The 20,898-nt window shown below is 37.4% G+C and overlaps 1 protein-coding gene across 1 annotated transcript in view; it reads left to right on the top strand.

Moving 5' to 3' along the window:
* Window positions 1-20,898, top strand: part of LOC122797720 (CUB and sushi domain-containing protein 3) — a 5,249,173-nt gene that overhangs the window by 1,075,701 nt on the left and 4,152,574 nt on the right. The window contains exon 6 of the mRNA XM_044066251.1: window positions 5,706-5,818. Within this exon, the coding sequence (XP_043922186.1) occupies window positions 5,706-5,818 (113 nt within the window). The remainder of the gene's footprint in view (window positions 1-5,705; window positions 5,819-20,898) is intronic.

The following is a 20,898-nucleotide window of genomic DNA, read 5'->3' as shown; positions in this document are numbered from 1 at the left end:
AATCTCAGAATCTAAGCTTAGCAACTCAAACAAAAGATGCTGGAGAGACAAATATGTGTCTCAGAGATTGGCCCTTGTTTGCAACAGGCTTCCTATTTACGTAAAGCAGAGCCCTTCCCTGGCCTTCTCCAAATGCATTTTGAATCAATCAAGCCTTTTCATGTAGTCCAGTGATAGAATCATAGTGTTACCTGTAGTGCAGTGACTTAAGTCTGGGCATGATATTGCAGATCTTAGCTACAGATAGACAATTAACCATTATCTTCTCCTTGTCCAGCCTGGTGAGAGTGGTATCTGCATGTTGTACGATAGAATCCCTTAAGACATGAGTACTAGGTAAAGTGTTTGCTTACCTTATGGGCTTTATTCTTGGGTGATTGTTGGATGTATGCTTATGTGTAGTGTTAGGTGCTGCTTTTGGTGTGTGCTTTAGTGTTTGCTGAGGGTAGGTGTTGTAGTTTGATTGCTTAGGAAGCCTTTGAGATTTGGAGACATAAAATACCCTGTGTTCTTTTAGTTCTGGTTAACATCAAAAGGTTGGGGGCCAGGGCTGCTCATAGACTGATATGGATAAGCAAACTATTGTTACAGGAAAATGAATAGGTTATAACCAATGGCACAGCAGAAGCTCTCTTCAGGGAGGATTTAATAGACAGTAGTAAATCAGCAAACCTGGTCATCAAGAGAACTAAGATGACTGGCTCTCTACATTATCAATGCACTCAAGTACAAGACGTTTTTCCATATGCCTGTGCATTGCTTGTATTCACAGATGGTTATCTGATATAAGGATGGGTTAATAGGAAAGACGCTCCTGTGAACATATCCATTAAGTTCTTTCAAATAAAGTGCTGGTCTTATTCCAAATGATGAATGCTTCCTAATTCTGAATGCAATGAGATGAATTGCACTTTAGATAAATTCATGAAGCATCTTCAGCAAACAAACTTAGATCAATCAGAGGAAGGAATACAATTAAAGGAAGAAGCTAAGAGTGCTGCAGTGATATTAGTGTAAACACTCTGCAGGCTCCTCTGTAGCAGACGATCGCACTAGATCTGATGTAATGAATGGGTTCTGAAGAAAAAAACAGCTGCAGTAAACAGACTAAGTATTAATTAATTTGTTGCAGAATGCTTTTGGTAATTTTAAGTCAGAAAATTAAGTAAATGAATTATAGCAATCAAAACCAAGCAATTAATCAGTTTAAAAAAACACAGGATCGGAAGAAAGCTGAAGGAAAATGGATGCCATGTGTTGGCACTTGGAGCTATAACAGCTCTCATCCTTAATTATTGAGCAGTACTTATTTAAGAATTTGATATAAAACTGTTTCTACCAAACCTTTTCAAATAAGCTTAGTTACTTGAAAATATTAAGTCAAAGACTTTTGTAAATAATACAGAAGTCTAAGAAAGATGAAGCTCTGCAAGCTCAATACATTTTGAGAACAATCTCTAATTATGTTAAGACTATATAACTTCTAGAATGTTTTTCCTTTTGTGTTGCCAGTTAATGAAGCTAGCACTGCTCAACAAATCTTCTCACATCTTATGAACTTGCTTTTTATAAGTGTAATCTGACCTAAATATATTGTACCTGATTTTTGTCCTATAAACATATAGCATTATGCTTATATTTTTATAGAACTTGTTTCATTGCACGTTCGCTAAAGTTAAGCCAGATGAGCTGGGCAACCTATTATGGCAAATTATAAGAAATTAATTAAACAAGCATGCCTTAAGATGCAAAACTAAATATAGCTAAACAACAAGCTTTTTTTTTTGGAAATAAATTGTAGACATATAAATAGGTACCTACAGTGGACTCACTGATGGAAAGTTAAGAGAGTAACCTCAGAATAAATCCAAAGTTGCTCAGGTTTATGTTAAGCAGTGGTGTGTGATACCTTCTAAAGAAATGTGGAATATCACTTACCCAAAAGCAATTTCAGTCTGTAATAACCAAGAAGCACATTATTAACTTGGAGATATATGGATACAGTGGATGTTATAAAAAACAGCAAAGGCAAAAGACAATTTAATTTATTCACTATTTTCTGTCTTCTTTTTTCCCCCAAGTAGCTATATCTTCATTATAGCAACATGAGTTAAGAGCTAAAAGACCATATCTTAAGATTTGCTTTTAGCCACTTGAAACGTCTGTTGACAGCTATCAATTGGGATTTAGAGGGTATCCTCTACATGTAAAGAGGCTGCTGTTTGGAGATAGTGTTTAGCTTAGAATGTATCCTTTCACAGGGAGCTTTCCCAAGCACTCACTTTTACAAGTCAGTAAGGAAACAATAGTATTTGTTTGAAAATATGTTATGCAGACAAGCTGTTTAAATAAGCAGAAAATTGTATCAGTCACCGAATGGAATTTTTTTTACAACTCATATAAATCTAGGTGTAAGCATCTTTCTTCAAGATTAATCACGGAGAGACAAGTCATGTTTACTTATTTATTTTATATAAAAGTTATAAGCGACTAAATGCCTTTTACTAATTAGTGTCGTGTTTCAATTATAAAATGACAATGCTCAAACAGGTTAGGAATTGAAGCTGTAACATTTTTGTCTGATGGATTAATTAATTGAAGTTTGTAGATGATATACTAAGCATGTGTTATTGCTACATATGTCCATCTGATGTGCAATTCAAACAATTTTAATTTCTTACTAAGATGCCAAGGTGTAAGTATATGAAAACATGCATCATTATATTTGTTGTAGATTGCTGTTTTGCTACAGAGAAATACCTTATTAAAAAGCTGTGTGTTTTATAAATTCTCTAGCTTCATGATGATAGCTAGGCTTGTATAGGCCCTAGGGCCCATAGCCTAGTTCCAGCCTATGAACCTATGATATTAAATAGATCTTTTTTAGCAGTAGATGGAGATTGTTGTGGTGAGATTGCAGATCTGCAGTTTACAAAGCATAAATAAAAAATAATTTTATTACTAGGGATTAACTATTCAAACCCTGAGTAGGGCAACTTTTTTTCTAATAATATGCAGAGACATTAATCAGTTTCATTAATAAAAATAACTAGAAACTGGAATGAACCAACTAATTAGCAATAATGTTTTAGGGATCATAAAACACTAACATATGCCCCCATTCTTCCACAGAAATTATTACTTCTATTGCAGAGTCAGACCATCATACTGATATAATTAATATATATATATTTTTATTTTGTTTGCAAGATCTGACAAATGTCTTCATTTCCTGCACCCAGTTAACCCACTCACTCTTCCACTGGGGTGAGAACCTTCCTGTCCATTTGTTCCACAGTAGAAATGTGATTCTGAATTTAGGGAGTGGACCAGTCCAAAGATGCTGCAGATTGTCCTATCTCTGGTGTTTTGCTATCTTTTGAGCTCTGCAATAGCTGCCTCCCTGGAAAATCCTTGTTCATAACAGCTGTTACTATAGACAGAAGGGGACCGAGATGAAATCCCTTATTCACTTGGAGGCTTACATGGTCTTTTTGAAAGACAGGATAACTATTTGGACTAACCTCTTTTTCATGTCAAAAGTATTTCTGAATTAGTATTAATCAAATAGTCCAGTTTCTAATCCTTTTTCCAAACTCATCCTGTAGAGTGAAATGGATATTGCAGTTGTTTGATGTCCACAAGATCTACTTTGCCTGGGCAAAAGACGCAAGACATAAAACAAAAACGTAATTTCTGTCTCATAAAAGACCATAGAGCAGCTAAGCCAGTCTCCCATCAAACCTTTTCCAAATGAGTGGCAAAAATGAAACACCCTTGGGCTGCAGTCCCAGTGCATGCCACCAGGGTAGTGGTCACTACAACAAATGTTTTCAAGTATGTTTCTGCTCAAGACATATTTGAGACAGAAACCTCTGTCTATGCATTCTTCAAGCACTACAAATTGGATAGCCATTTAAAAGCAAGGCAGGCTTAGCCAATACAATTTTAAAGAGTATTACATGACCAGCTCCTAATTAGAGAACCTTAGTAATTTTTTATTATACTAATAATTATTAGTAATTACTCTATAGCAGTGATCTGTATAATGAATATGCTACAGTTATATAAACAACTTATTACACCAGGAGAAGTTTAAGCAGAAGGCTCACTGCTGTAGTACAGTTTCCCACCCTCTGCCCACCTGTTTTATTCATTCTGTTACACAGGAACCTTGGAAGCTAAAGGCTATTGGTCCAATATAATATCTTCACAGATCTCTATAGCTCTCTTATTTTCCAGATATTTTTTTATTTATATATTTTCAGAAAGCAATATTCAATACTGCTTTAAGAATGTTAAGTAAAGATGTCCTTACCTCTTCTCATAGAGGCCTAAATCACAGATAATGGGTGAAAGCCCTTATGAGATTTATGGATGGATAACTGAGAACAACAAGGTCCCATAACCAAGGTACAATAACAAAGAGCTTTTCATCCTGTACAGTCAAGGAATTGGTTTTAAATGCCCTGATTGGGTAGATGATAACACATAGCATAAGTTAGCTATAGGCTCCCCTTCAGTGTTGGCACACTAATGGCAATCTGCCATGTGATTACCTCACTAATCTTGCCAGTTAGAATGTGTCATATCATAGACAGAACCAACTTTCTTCCTAACAGTGCGTGTAAATAAAACCACTCCTTTCACCTCTACCCCCTCCTGACTGCTCAAGTGATCCTGTAGTTAGTCAAACTTGAGTGAATACCTCCATGCAATAAAGCTGTTTGCCTTGGATAAGGAATTACCCTGTACAACTGATTCCTCTTATTAACACTTGCTGTTATTGAGAGATATTCACACAGTTATACGTTTTCAGTGTTTTCTTGAGCAGCTAACATCTGCATCATATGATGAGTAATAACAAATTGACTACACATTGCCACTTTTTTTTGTCCAAGAATACACCATTTCAGCTCTTTCAAGTATGCAACAAAGACAGCTAAATAATCAATCACTTTACTCTATTGTTTTTCAACCTCAGATATCATACATTGATTGCAGAGTCCGGTCTTCATCATTAATTTGCATTGCAGAACCTCCATTGTCAAGAAAACGTTCAGATTCAAAGAGCAAGACATCAACATCCCATAAATGGCTTAATTTGTGGTTCCATAGCTGTGCCATATGTGTAATTGCAAACCAATATGTGAAGTTAGTACCAAAATAACTAACTTCAGACTCCTTCTCAGAGCTTTGCAGCACCCACCTGATATCTCATCACTGGCACTGAATAACCCCTAATTCCTTCTCATGCTTCAAGTCTCAAAAGCTTACGATACGATATTCATGGAATTCAGTTACGTCATGCCTTAGCAAGGTGACTATTTCGTCAAACAGCTAAGCTCACAAGTAGAAAGGGAAGGATGGAAAAATAAATGTAAGGCACATTAGGAAGATCAGGAAGGGAAAAAATAAAAATGTTATAGTATTGTTCCCTTTATTCTAAAAAATGACATGCAAGTAAGCTCCATCTTACATTTTACTTCTGCACTGAGAATATCATACTGGAAATTATATATTTTGTATCGACTTTTGTATGGTTGTGAAATTTTAATCAATTGCTTTTGACTCACTCATATTTTAAAAGATTGTATTTTAGCATTTTTAGAACTCTTTGTCATTTGTGCTAACACATGTCAAGTATCTCGGTTACACTAAGTATTGCTTTCTGCCTTACAATGTCCCTTTTTCTCTTTATATAGGTTGTCTGGGGTGAATGTGCCTGCTCCAATTATTAGCAACAAGAACTGGCTAAGACTTCATTTTGTAACTGACAACAACCACAGATATCGGGGGTTCAGTGCTCAATATCAAGGTAAATGAATTCTGAGCTTTTAAGTTATGTTGTAAATGTTATAATTAAAGCATATATTTTCTGCAAAACAATGTCATTTGATCCTGGTTGTACAGCAGTGCTCAGACAGTAGTCAAAATACTGCTGTAATGTAATATGGAGAGAATGCAGCTTTGCATAATATCAAGTATATTGTTTCCAAGAAGATTATATTACAATGCAAATTGCTAGATTTGTGAAGCTTAAGTATAAAGAATATTTGATATGGAATACACTGGAATGTTTTTATTATTAGAAGTGTAAATGTGGCTTTAATCATGTCATGCAATATGTGTGCAGTAATTTGTTAATCACCAGTGCATGTGTTTAAGACATTTTATGGTATGCCTTGCTAGTCATATGCATTTGTTACTAATCTAAATTGTACTATCTGTTTTTGCTTAATAACAGCAGAGAAGAAAATTTCAAGTTAGGGATAATATTATATATGGAGATACAATGACCCAGAGAATAGAAAAGGTGTTTAATTGTATTTCTGTGTCTGTAATACTGGATTTATTTGTGTACAAAACAGTGTAGGTATTTAGAGAATGCAGATTCACGGTTAAGAATATACGGACGGAGTAGATACTTGTTGCTGTTTTATTATGCTGGATATGCTACATAGATTATTTAGATAACTGGACTTTTTACTTTAAAAATAGTCCTTAGCTTACTCTGTATTAAAGGGTTTGGGTAAAAGTTCAGGTGCACATAGTTAACTTTTTCACAGCCTGTGACTTGGGCAACTTGTAGATGACATGGATGGCTACACATGCGTGAACTCAGCTACATGCTTAGGCGAGGTACAGCATCAGTATGGAGTGAGTCAAAATGCATTGCCCATTTCAGATAAGGGTAGTTTAGTATAGCACCCGGGCGTGGCAAGTGAGAGTGCAATCTAAGGGTTCACACAATGATTAAGAATGCAATTTAATTTGGGTAAGGGGGAGTTTTAGGGTTAGAAAGTGGGAAGAAAGATTAGGGTTAGGGAGTGATCAGTGAATTTATGCTTTGGGAGTGGGAGGAGAGTTTTAGGTTTAAGGAATGGGGGGAGATTAAGATTAGGCAGTGATAGTGGAAACTTAGCTTTAGGTAGTGATAGGAGACTTCCGCGTTAAGGAGGAAGTGTTATGGCTAGAGTTACGGATAGGGTGGGAGTTTTAGAGCTAAAGTTAAGGCTCTTGTATGGCTACACACTCTGGCTGGGTTGGATGGTGGGAAGGCTAGGTAATTAAACAGTGTGGGCTAGTGGGAATTGGAATACTTGCCATGTAAAGTAAGTGGCAGAGAGCAAGTGTGCTGCAAGCTACTAGCATGTGAGCACTTCAAGTAGACCCTTTTCTTAGCATTTACTAATCTACAGTTCTAGTTTTTATTTGACATACCACAATAGATCATCAAAGCCCTCAATAACATTCAGAAATATGCATTTGTTTACTCATAAAAACTTAAAACAGACTATCAAAAGTATGCTGGCAAGACATTTTGCTAATGATTTCTCCAGTATATATTGTGCACAATGACTTAACATGCAGCTCAGAGTGATGCTGCCACTCACTTAAGAGCGGGCACATCTTACAAACAAGCTAATTATGCTTTGTCTGCATTATAATGTGCTCCATGTCACTAATAAATGGTATATTTTGTCTTTTTTACCAAATAAAATGTAAAGCAATCCTATCTGTGGCAACCTCACCCCAAGTTTATATTTCATATGCATTTTATTACAATGTGCTGCATGATTTTAAACATTGTGTTCAATAGAATTCATAATGCAGTTTCATTGACATACAGTAAAATCTCTTTTAACCTGAACTCAAGCAATGAGATCTCTCAAGCAACCAGAAAAAAAAATCAAAGAAATACTGTACAATTTTCATGTGTTGCACTTTCTGTCCCCCCCCCCCCCAGAGAAACAGGGTTCCTACTGTGTGATCGAAGACCCATTCTTTTGAATGTGTCTTGATTGAACTTGAAAGCCCAAAATGGCAAAATAGTGAAACGGCATATAAGCGATTTCTTTCCCTGGGAAATAAATCGCTTGGCTGCCATCATTACTTTGCCGTTTTCATCACTGTAGTCCGATCTTGGAGTTGGTTTGTTTAAGTAAGGGAGGTGTGGGGACAAAGCTGCCCACTTTATGTAATTCTTAAAGTTTTTTTTTCTTTTGTGGAACAGCGATTTTTTTCCCTATGAAAAAAGTCGCTGTTCTAAGTGTTCAGGATTGTAAGCTTTCGCTTACATGGGGTCGATAAATCAGCGTTTGCTTTTTTAAGTGTTCGCTGATTTAATATAGACCCGAGAAACATACCTTATGTTTTCAGAGTTTTAAAAAGGAAGATAGGAATAAATTTCCTCTCTCCACAGCCTAAGAGCAAGTCAAGCCAAGCAAATAGTATAGGGTACAGTATTAGTCAGGCTTATTTTTAATAGTAACTCTCAAGCAAACAGAAACTACAGTTATCCGGCATCTACGAATCCCCATAGGTGGCGGTTAACTGAAGGTTTACTGTATTTTATGTTATGTTATTTTCCACTGATCTCACTATGTGCCAATACTTTTTTAATGGTATATTTAATAAAGGCTTAGATAAGTAGCAGATATTTTCAATAAAAGAACAAATAAATCAATCCAATAAATAAATAAATAAAGATATACAGAAATATATTCAGCCATTCAAGTATATATACCCCACTCAGTTTGGGTATATATTATTTTTTGGAAAGAGTAATTCATTTGACTTGTAAGAATCCATGTCTATGGTTTACAACATTTAAAATAGGTGGGGCAAAAGTGGGGGGCTGTGCTCCCCCACACACCACTCTTTACTATATATACTAACTACAGGATCACACTACAGTGGCGAAAAGGGCATATACCTGTTTAGATTAAATGAGTTTCAGTCAAATGAGTTTTCAGAGGCTTCGACAAAATGAGTTTCAGTGAAATGTGTTTTTTATCAAACAAAATAGGCCCATATCTATATATATATATTATATATATATATGTATGGATCTATTTCAGTAGATCGAACTTTTATAAGTTCGGACCACATATGGCCGAAACCATATGTTTCAACTCATAAAATTTCAAACACTGAAGTAAAAACAAATAACACAACAAAACACAAAACTAAACGTCTATAGCCCCCCTGCACCCCCAGAACCCCCTTACTTAAATATACCAACTTCGAGACGCACTACATTGCGGAAATGGGAAATCTTCCCTTTCCGCACTGTACGGAGATCTCCATTCAGTCCGATATATGGTCTCGGCCATATGTTGTTTGAACTTGTAAACGTTCGATCTATTGAAGGGGACCCATATATATATATATATATATATATATATATATATATATATATATATATATATAGCTATATATGTAAATTTTATATATATATGTATATACGCACACGCACACACACACACACACACACACATATATATATATATATATATATATATATATATATATATATATATATATATAAATATAAATACATACATTCATTTATAAAGACATATGCATACATAAATAAAATAATCCATTGGCTGGTGTGAGAAGTATGTCTCTACCCCCAAGGTCCATGACATATCCCAAGCTCTGACAAACAATTTTAAAATGTAGTCTGTAGCTTGGTCACACATTTATCAAGCATCTGTGTATTTTTTTCCAGTATTGTGTTTTGTTGTTATCGACTGTGTTCCTAACAGCACGTCTGTTTTTTTTTATAGGTTCATAGGTAGGTACTAGGCTATCTGCCCGAAGGCTTTTAGAAGCCTAGCCAGAATATGTTGGCTTTTGCCACCCCCTTAGATTAGTTCCCTAAACCTCTGTCCAGCAGAGCCATTGAAGTGATCCCTGGGGTAAACTTTCTGTTTCCCATCCACTCGTCAAGGTTTCTCTTGAAGAGGGTTAGCGAGGAGTTCTGCCTAATGTTGATTGGAATCTTGTTCCGGAGCATTCAAAGTCTCTGGGACAGGAATCTATCCCTCCAGCACTTCTGATTTATTGTTGTGGTGAGGTTTAGATCCCTGGAACACGTGGCTCAAGGGCATATGGTTTTCTTTAGGTGGAGCATGTCCATCAGTTCTGGGTTGGACATGGCCTCGTATGTCAGGCAGAGATCACCCCTGAGTAGGCGGTATGCAACTGAGTGCAGCTGGAGTTTCTTCATTCAAGCTGTATAGGGTATCTGCTTGAGGCCAGGGATCCTCTTGGTGAGGTACTTCTGTGGTCTTTCCAGTTGTTGCAGGTGTCTTGTAAGGTGAATCCCAAATGGGGCATTGTACTCTATGATGGGTCTGATGAGTGATGCATAGAGGGGCCCAATGGCCTCTTTCGATCTGGATGCAAACCCTTTTGTGATTAGGTGGGCCACATAGAAGGATGTTCTAACCACTTTGGCAATGTGATTATCAAAGGAGAGGTTACTATCTACTTGGGTCCCCAGATCACTTATTACATCTTCCGTATTTAGGGGGCTACCCCCTATGTGGAAGTTTGTGGATACTTTGTTTTTTCTAAAGGGGATGACTATGTACTTTTTGACATTTAGCTTGAGGCCATGGTTTTAACACCAGGTATCTGACTCAGTGAGACACTTTTGGGGGATGTTTGTGTCAGCTGGAGAGTGAATTATAGCCCATAGTTTGCAGTTGTCTGCGAACTTGGTCAGCCATAGTCCTCCTGTGCTTGCTTGTACCTCTGAGAAGTATATGCCAAAAAGGAGGGGTCCTAGGACTGTGCCCTGGGGGACACCACTTGTAACTGGTTTAGAGTCAGACCTAGATCCCGCAACTCTTACCATGTGGGTTCTGTCCATGAGCCAGTTGGCGACCCACCTCGTGACGTAGAGGTTAATGTTCAGGCTGGTGAGCTTGTCTATAATACATGAGTGGAGAATGGTGCCGACAGCCTTTGTGAGGTCTAGGTAAGCTGTGTGGACCACCTCTCCCTCGTCTATAGCCTTGGTAACTGTCTTAAAGAAGTCCACCAGGTTTAGGAGGTTTGATCTGCCCTTAACAAAGCCGAACTGGGTGGGGTCCAGTGTTTGAAGGTTTCCAATGTCTCTGTTAATGAGATCCATGATGATGCTCTCTATAGCTTTGCAGACCAGCTAGTCAGGCTTATAGGGCGATAGTTCCCAGGGTCCATTGTGGCTCCACCTTTGTGGAGTGGAATAAATGTTGCTGTGCGCCACTCTGTGGGCACGTAGCCTGTGGAGAGGCTGAGTTGAAACAGTGTGTTTAGATGAGGGGTTAGTTCATCTTTGAGCTCATGTAGGATATAGCCTGCAACACCATCCAGTCCCATTGATGCTGTGTTTTTGGCTTTGGAGAGGGCTGTTTTAACCTGAGTGTCTGTGATTTCAGGGGCACTACATTCTTCTGGTATAGTTATGGGCCCTTTTGGGGGTGAGAGGGGGGTGAAGTTTGCACTGAACCGGTCTGCCAGGATGTTGGATATATAGGTCGGTTCACTGTATTTTGTGCCATTCTGCACTAACTCTGAGCAGATCTGAGAATTGCCACTTAGATTCTTGACTTAGCTAAAGAATGCCTTGTGGTTATCTTTGGAGTCCATGGCAATTGTTCTTTCGAAGCTGGCCTTGGATGATTTTATGAGGGAACGTAGTTTCTTGCTGATACTGTTCAGGGATGTCGTATTTATGGCAGGGGTCCACCAGACTGGTTTCCTTTTCTTAGAGGAGTGAGTCTTGGTTTTGTTTGGGATAGCGTGATCCATGCATTGTTGTAGGTGCCTGTAGAGTGCATTAGTAAAGGATTTTGCAGCTTGGACAGCATTATCCTTTAGCATGGGGGCTTTGAAACTTCCCACCTCGGTCTTAAGTAACGTGAAGTTTGCTTTGGAAAAGCTTTTCACGGTGGTTTCTTTGACTGGGGGTGGTGGCAGAATGTGGATATCCAGATTGATTAGTTTATGGTCAGATCTAACCAGCGAGGGGTTGACCTCTGGTGTGGAACACCGGTCGCCCGTGTTGGTGATGACCAGGTCCAATATGTTGTCACCTCTGGTGGGGGTGTTGACCAGTTGATCTAGGGTATTTGAGTTTATAAATTGTAGGAAATGCTGGGCAAGAGAGTTTGTAGTTGAGTAGGTCTCCCAGTTAATGTTTGGGTAATTTAAATCACCCAATATCAGGGTGTTTGGTAGGACCTTTATGTTTCCCAGTGTTTCCAGGAATGCGGAGTAGGGGTCCTGGGATATGGTGGGTGATCTGTAGCAAGCTAAAATTTGAATAGCAGTTTTGCCCATTGTTAGTTGCATGTGGATGATCTCTGAAGTATTGTGCTGTGCCACTAACCTGGAGGTGTGGGTATCCTTGATGAATATGGATATTCGCCCGCCTTTTATATTTCGGTCCAGGTTTTATGGCCAAAATGTATGGTATGAGTTGTAGCCTGGTAGTGCTGGGGTGCTCTCTGGAGCCTTAAACCAGATTTCTGTTACCACACATATATCGATTTTCTCCATACTGAAGAATGCCTCGAGTGTGTGCATTTTGAGGTTTAGACTTCTGGCATTGAGTAGCATTACCCTCAGTTTTTTGTTACATGTGCTATTTACAATGGTGGGTTTGTCTTTTGAGCCTTGCTTAAAAAAGGCACTATGGGGTTGGCAAGAGCCTTGGCCAGTATTCAAAGGCCTAAGGGTGACAGGTGCAAGCCGTATCTAGCGAAGCAGTGTGGCTTGTCGAACATGTCATCCCAGGCTGACAGACACTGGATCTCCTTTGAATGACACCAGAAGCTTAGCCATTTGTTGAAACTGATATTTTTTTCTCTATACCGTGGTATCATTCTTGGTGAGGGCAGGATGCTACTCAGGGTCAGGGTCATACTGGCCTGGGCTACATGATCAGAGAGCTCTTCCATGTCTTTTTTTTTCATGTACTCCAGGGAGGTATGGCTCAGGTTATTCACTCCAACATGGACAATGGCAGAGTCATATTTGTACTTGGTTGTACTTTTAGCACATTATCATTTACAGTTAACATCTGGATGTTTGTTACATTTGTCACTGTATTACAAAGATAGTGGTAGTAAGCTTCTTGCTGCTATGAGGTGTTTATCCAGACTATGTTTCTAATATATTCTATGGCATTCAAATTCTCTGTAGCCAGTCATACGTAAGTATTTAAAGTGGATGGCAAGTATACTAGTGTGTTATTTGTAACTAACACTCAAATGTGCAAATACAGATTTGCAAATTGCTTCATTGCTGTTTAACCTTGAGATTGTTGTATCTCAGACAATTCACTTGTATTTAAGATATCTCAAATATGAAGTTAGTATATTTCCAAAGTAAGGGTTTGGAGACACAGCCCTCATGTTAAGCAGGAGCAGGAAGGCATAGCTTTATACATGAGACTGTGACTTTTGATTATCACTGCTTCTTTGTCTCTTCATTACTTTGTAATGGCACTTGTGAGTGTTCATTGGTCATGTACCAAAATGCAGTTCTAGAACCTAGAGCACCCTGGTAGGGAGTTCTCATAATGGGGTGGGGGTTGGCATAATGGTTAAAGTGACTCATAAGGTACAGTGTTTGATTCTCACCTTTGAATGGAAATTGTCTATGCTAAAAATGGCCTGCAAAGGGCAGCTAGCCTAGTATTTACATATGAACTATATGAATCACATTTAAGGCAGTGGATCCCATATCAACAAGCGCACACACACACACACGCACACACGCACACACGCGCACACACACACACACACACACACACACACACACACACACACGTTTATATCCATATACACATGCACACACACATGCACACAGATATGTGTGTATGTAGATGTACAGCAATATATAAAACATTCTACATATACACTATGCAAAACTGGTCATTTTCAGTTAGCTTTAACTCATTTCTGAGTATTTTGTGACATATACATCATATAGGAGTTTTTTTGTATACACTAAAAAAATGTAACAAGTGCAGCTTCTAGTTCTTAGAATCATGATCAGCTGCAGAGCAGTCCATATGTCCATGTGATTTGTCCCGTGGTCTTCCATATGTAGAGTATCTGAAGGGCTATCTAGTCTAAACACTCAATCTTCCTTTCACAACAATGTTTGTACTTGTTTCTGTCTGTCAGCTCATTTATGTCTATGAAGTTGGAATAATAATCTAAGCTTCTAATATCTGTAGTTTCTAAATACAACAATGGCCTTGTGCCTACTCTTCTCATCAAATGAACAGGTACTGGGGGGGTCACATTATCTTTTCCAAAGAATCACTGTCATGGTACAAACTGTACATACCACGACTCTCTATGACAATTCTGTTTGAGTCAACATTCTTACACATTGTATTATATCCTTTGATCATTCTTGAACTTTACTAATCCAAGATGGGATCAATGCAAACTTTAATAATCGCATTCTTATTTTTTTCCTTGTTTGTTTTTGTTTGTTTGCTTGTTTGGTGGAGTTTTTGTTTTGCGTTCTCACTTATGAACATCAAGACCTGTACAAAATATACTTTTGCTTAATAGAGAAAAAATAATCTTGACTTTCATTATTTGCTAATGATTTTGGTCAGCTCAGCTGCTCACTGTGACTTCTTCCAATAATGGCATTTCTAAGTCATTGGTGGTATGTCTCTATAATTATTATTTTTTGTTTGTTTCACTAGTAACTGGGGTATTATGATGAGAACAGCCTCCCGTTTTGTAATTTCTTTTAATAACTGCATTTAGAAGACAGCATCAGTAACACTTCGGACTATTTTTTTAATTCTTATGTCATTGATAACTGATGTGGTATCAAATGAACAAATAGTTCTTTTTCTTTTGCCACAATTCTTCATACTTTTTTGTTAAGGATTGTCTGTAAAACATAGCTGATATGTGCAGCTCCTTGCCTGGTCTTTGTTTCACTTCCAGATTATATACATTAAGTAATAGCATCACAGAGATGCCTTGTTGTGCAAAGACTTTGAATACACATTGCAGAGGTCTGTAGTCTATTTTCACCAATATTTCATTATCATAGACAAGTTCATGTAATTCATTAATCCATATGATGTTGTCTGTATGTCTTATCCTATCTCAACATATCACTTTTATGTATTTATAAATGCTATTGATCCATACACAGCAGGCTTTTTTCTGTTGTCAGTTCATAGCACCTATACCACTGATGTCTACTTGAAGAGCTAGCTTACACACATTCTGGTGATTTAACACTGATACATGTGTAAATAGTTTCCTGAGCATCTTATAGCTGTTTTCTTATTCAGAGTCCTATTCTGATATGTTTTGCTTAAAATTATTTTGACATACAAGCTAAATCTTTTCAAGATACTGCATCTTCCCAAGGAACCTTTGTAATTCCTGTCTGCCTTCTGTTTTTGGTACCTGCAAAATTGATCAGATTTATTTTCTGTATTAAGACATTGTTGCTCTGATATTATAATAAAGCCTATGCATTTTAGACTTGCCACATCTATTTTTTTCTTTTATCTGAATTGACATTATTGTAGATTTGCCACATATTAATTCCTTCTCCTCTTAATTAAATTGAAATTATATATTGGAAATGTATTAGTCACTTTCTAAATTTTCCTCTGTCAGACAAATGAATAGATCAACAAATATTTTATTTATTTCAAAATTTATTGACATGCACATGATGAATTATATTTAGAACCGGCCTGAGAATATAAAAATGTATATATATATATATATATATATATATATATATATATGGATTAAATTAACTTGGTCAAATAACATTAATGTCGATGAGCATCATTTCATCATAGACTGATTGACATTATGCATGTTGACACACTACAATGCAACACCAAACATTAATCTCGGCGCATGCAAAAATTTAAAGAAAAAATACATAAACACTACATAAATCCTCCTATCCAGGACTGGTTAATCTGCACCCCTGTTGACCATCTGTTTACTTTGCTAAAATGTGTCAATTAAACAGAATTCGTTCAAAGTACCATTTTACAAAGGTAGGTTTACATGTATACATATCTATCTATCTATAGATTGCAGACAGTTGGTTACATGGCCAGTTACATCAATATCTGTTTGGTCAACACAGGTTGGATGATGCAGGCAGATGGTTGACAATCTCCAGATATGGGATTCAGAGCTAGTATATATAATTAGAAGGGGGTGTGAAGAGTACAGGTAGGCCTTCCCCTCTGCAAAAATACTTTAATTTGATTTACCCCACTCTTGGGTAATATCCTTAGCATTCTCACAATATCTTTGTGTTTATTGATTTGACATTTTAACATCAATAACCTAATTGTCAATGTAGCTGAATTTATTTAATTTGTTGAATGGCACTAATATCAATCTACATAATGTTGACACCATATGACTGACATTATGGATGGCAACATCCTTCTAAGCATGTTCCAAGAATGAATCTTGGTGCATGGAAAAATGAGAGAAAACATTGTTTTTTGCATAAGGAAGTTCACCACTCCTACCTAAGTATACATACTAACTCTGAGATCATGCAATTCCCAGGGAAATAGCAAGTTTGCCAACCATGAGAATCATCCAATCCATACCTCTCAACCTCTTACAGTAAGAAATCTATTTAAAAGCCATAAATAATGGGAGGTTAAACAGACTCAAATTTAGGATAACCTAATATAAGAGAAGGTAATGTTAGAAGTGTCACTGAAGAGAAAGAAGTTAAATGGATCATGCGTTTAAGAGCTGATTCAGGGAAGGGACTGAATGAGAGAGCCTTGATTAGACCCTTTCGTAAAACTAAAAGTATGCATGTAAGGTAGATTTTAATCTTAATTTCATACATATAAGAGTTTTAATTTAGGTATGTGATGTTAGCAGTACATATATTTATAGTGGTGTTAGTAGCTATTTACTGTTGTATTTAGTTTGTGTTTATTTTTACTTCTATACTATTTAGCATTTTTATACAAATGTATTTATTACGTGTATGCAAGCTTCCTGATTATTAAGCTGTATGCATGGTAGTTGTTAGTTGGGTTTATTTAATATATTAACATAGCTGATTGATGTTAGTGATACTTTGTTGATGACAGTATTTGTTTATTGCTATGTATGTTCTGCATTTGCAATATTTTTATACTTGCACAACTGTTTATTTATTATATTTTTTTGTGTAAATGCATTTTCTATTGTTTATATGCAAGTATTATGCATATTAAGTTGTGTTTTTGGTAACTGTTAGCTCGGTCTCTTTAAACTGTAATTATGATGTCATGATTAATTGAGATGAAGTATATAAGGGCTGAGTAATTAATTGCACAGATTTAATGGTCTGAGGAAGCTGTATTGTGAAAGCGCTTACTGATTGTGTGCACATATTAAACCTGATTTTATTGGGAGCTACTTCATCCTGTTTAACTTGAACTGAGCTGTTTTAATTTGAAAAGAACCGCATGATTGTTGCTGCTGCTATCTACTTTGTTGGCGTTTTACACATTTTTTTCTAGCAGCGTGGCATTCACTTTGTGGAGTGTTGGCCTGAGTATATATATTTATGGATCTATGTCACATAATCAAATGCTCACTTATGCAAACCTCTCTTCATCGAGATGAAAACGAAAATGTTCACATTAGCATATTTTTACACAGGGAATAAAAGCAATTGGCCAACATTCAACCTTCACACTCACAGCAGTATGTCAAACTGTTCCCCCCACACATCCCCAACTGTATATACCAACTCCAAGATTGCACTACAGTGGGGAAAAGGGCAAATTTCCTGATGCTGCCAACTGCCTCCATTCCCTATGTAAAACTTTGCTGATTTTCCTGTTCGCTTAATTGGAAATCTGCTTTATTTGTCCTGTCAAACAGTGGTTCATGAAAGTGAGCACTGGATTATCTGAAGTAGACCTATATATATTCATATATGTGTATATGGCTACAGTCGGAAGTACCAACTTACACTTGAAATTTCCCATCCAGAAAACAGCTAAACAAAAACCAAACCCAAGGGGGAATTTTTGTAGATGGCCTAACCCTTCCCCTGTGTAGCTGGATGCTCTAAGCATGGTACAGCAGGTGCCCATAATGTATTTCCCTTTCAAACACATCATCCTATGTTCCTGTATTAATGCCACTACCAATCCAATGCTTATTGAGCTGAAAGACCACTCCAGGATTCAGGTTTGTATCATTGCATTTCCAAGAGACTGTAGCAATATGTGTGTCTTAGTCCACCAAGCCTCATCTAGAGGAGCATGCTGATCCTTCATTGACAGTGCACCTGGCCGGCTATTCAAACTGTGGTTACTTTGGCCATAGTCAGTGCATTATCCATTTTCTCCCCCAGAGTTAGCAACCTGTAGCTAGTAATTAAAGTTCAAAGCTGCTCTCTTCACATGTGACAGTGTTGTTAATATTTCTCATATTATATTGTGGGAACAATAACCTGGTCTCTACATAATTCTGAAAATCATCAATTCCTCAGTTAAATGCTAGAATTTAGTGGCATGTTTAGCTTTAGTGCTGTGTGCCTTGCTGTTCTCTGCCTAAGTATTTCTCATCTTTGTCTGCATTTGAGTTTGGATTGGAGTTATTCATTAATGGTTTCGTTACTTCCATTTATTTGTCTTTACTCTTATATTGCATTTTGTTCTGGTTTAGTTTTTTGTTCTTTTTGGAGTTTAAAGATGTATTGGCTTTGGATAAGTTAGAAAAGAATCCTTTTGCAAACAGTGAATAAAATGCAGCTCATTAGTAGGAGCTGAGAAATAACATCCCTTAGTTAACTGTTAGCATTTAGTGCTATCTTTAGCTTTAGTGCTGTGTGACTTGCTCTTCTCTGCCTAAGTACTGCTGATTTATGTCTGCATTTTATTTTTTTTTATCTTTACTCCTGTATGGAATTTTGTTTTGTTTTACTTTTTTAACACTTTTTGGAGTTTTAAGAGGCATTGGCTAGGGTAATTTAGAAAATAATTATTTTGCAGACAGCGAATAAAATCCAGTTAATTAGTGGGAAATAGCATTCCTCAGTTAACTGAAAGTATTTAGTGGCATGTTTAGCCTTAGTGCTGTTTGACTGGCTGTTCTCTGCTTAAGTATTTCTGATATCTGTCTGCATTTGATTTTGGATTGCAGTTATTAATTGAAGGTTTGGTTACTTCCACTTATTTGTCTTTACTCTTATATTGCATTTTGTTTTGGTTTAGTTTTTTTATTCCTTTTGGAGTTTTAAGGAGGTCTTGGCTAAGGTCAGTTAGAAAATAATTCATTGGAAGACAGTGAATGAAATCCAACTAATTAGTGGGATGAGGTGAGAAACAACATTCCTCTGTTAACTATGAATATTTAATGGTATCTTTATCTTTAGTGCTATCTTTCTGTTTTCCAAGTATTACTGATCTTTCTCTCTGTATTTGATTTTGGACTGAAGTTATTAATTTAAGATTTTTAAAGTTAGAGACCAGTTGGCATAATGGTTAAGGTCTTTGCCTCCCATGCACAAGTTACAAGGTTCGATCCTGACCTCTGATCAATGCCTGTTTGGAGTTTGCTTGTTCTCCCTGTGTCTATGTGGGGTTCCTCCCACCTCCGAAAAAAAAAAAAATACATGTGAAGTGTTTCCATCTCAAACTCACCAATGAATGGAGCTGTGGGCAGCTGCACAGACTATATATGGTGTCCTATAGGGGGAAGAGTTGTATAGACCAGTACAGTGTGCAGTATTCTCAAGTCAGGAGAATAAGGATCACAGACTGCATGCCATGGCAGGGTTTGCCACTTGACAGTGTAAAATATGGCTGTAGGTGATTCGGTCATGTTGACTAATGCTGCCAAATGGGCATTGGTAGTTACTGGGTTGTGGAGCTGACCTACTCTGATCTACGCAGGGACCCATGCTAACAGTGGGAGTGGTGTACTTGCCCCTATTGACAAGTGTGTGTGTGCGACATAAAGCCCAGCAGCTACTGGCTGGCCGGTGTCTAGTTGCCCAGCCTGGTTTACATGGGATAGTTTAGTGGAAGCTGGACGTAAAGCCAATCAACCTGCTACACTTAATGTGGGTTCACTGACAGATGCAGCTTGGAAGTGGAAGAAGAAACAGAGGCATAGCTTTCAACCTTCCATCTGCAAAATGAGGAACACTCGCCTTCATAATGTGGAACAAATGGGCAAAATGTGGAACACCTACTAATGGCTTACTAACAACTTCAGCTAGGAAGGTCATAGGATGGTTAAAATATGCTGGTTTTACTTATAAAGAAGATCCTTTAATGAATTAATATGATTGATTTCTATTTACCATGGATTTCACTTAAAAAATTCCTAACACTGAATGTGTGACTGACTCTTTCAATGTGGAACTTTGAGGAACATGAACTTTTTACGACCCCAAATGAGATACGTTCCTCGTAATGAGGTACACTTGAGAGGTGTACAGAGGAGGCTGGACATCCTATGTATCCAAGAGACAAGATGGAAGTGCAGTGCAGCAAAGCCAACCCAGAGTATACTGTTCAGCAGGGGGGCAGGCTATATTGGTGTGGGAATTGTGGTGAGAGTGAGGCTTCAAAAGGCTATAATGGTGTGTAGGAATTGTGGAGAGAGAGATGCTTGAGAGAAAGAAGGCAGTGAGGGATATGATCAGAATTAGTGACAGACTCAAGTCAATCAGACTCCAGTGTAATGATATGGCAGTATTCATAATCTCAACATATGCTCCACAGCAGGGTTGTGATAGTGAGGAAAAGAGTGCATTCAGACAGAAGTTGCAGTACCTACTAGATAAAGCAGTACAAGTGTTGATAATAGGTGAATTGAATTAACAAGAGCAGGATACAAGGACTGCCTGGCCCCATCTGGCTGGGGCAACAGGAATAAAGAGCAACAGGAATAAAGAAAGAGAGGCAATTCAAGACAGGTAGACTTCCTCCTAGTAAGGAAAAGGCATTGTCGAAAGAGTCAGTGATTGCAAAATCATCCCCAGTGAAACAGAAAGCCCACAGCATAAATCACTGGTTGCCACAGTCAGCTTCAAGCATTGAAACAGTCAGCCCAC

This window comes from Protopterus annectens, chromosome 3.part1 (genome assembly GCF_019279795.1).
Source record: "Protopterus annectens isolate FY-2018-M chromosome 3.part1, PAN1.0, whole genome shotgun sequence".
NCBI classification, from domain to species: Eukaryota; Metazoa; Chordata; order Ceratodontiformes; family Protopteridae; genus Protopterus; species Protopterus annectens.
This window is presented reverse-complemented; position numbering and strand designations above follow the sequence as displayed.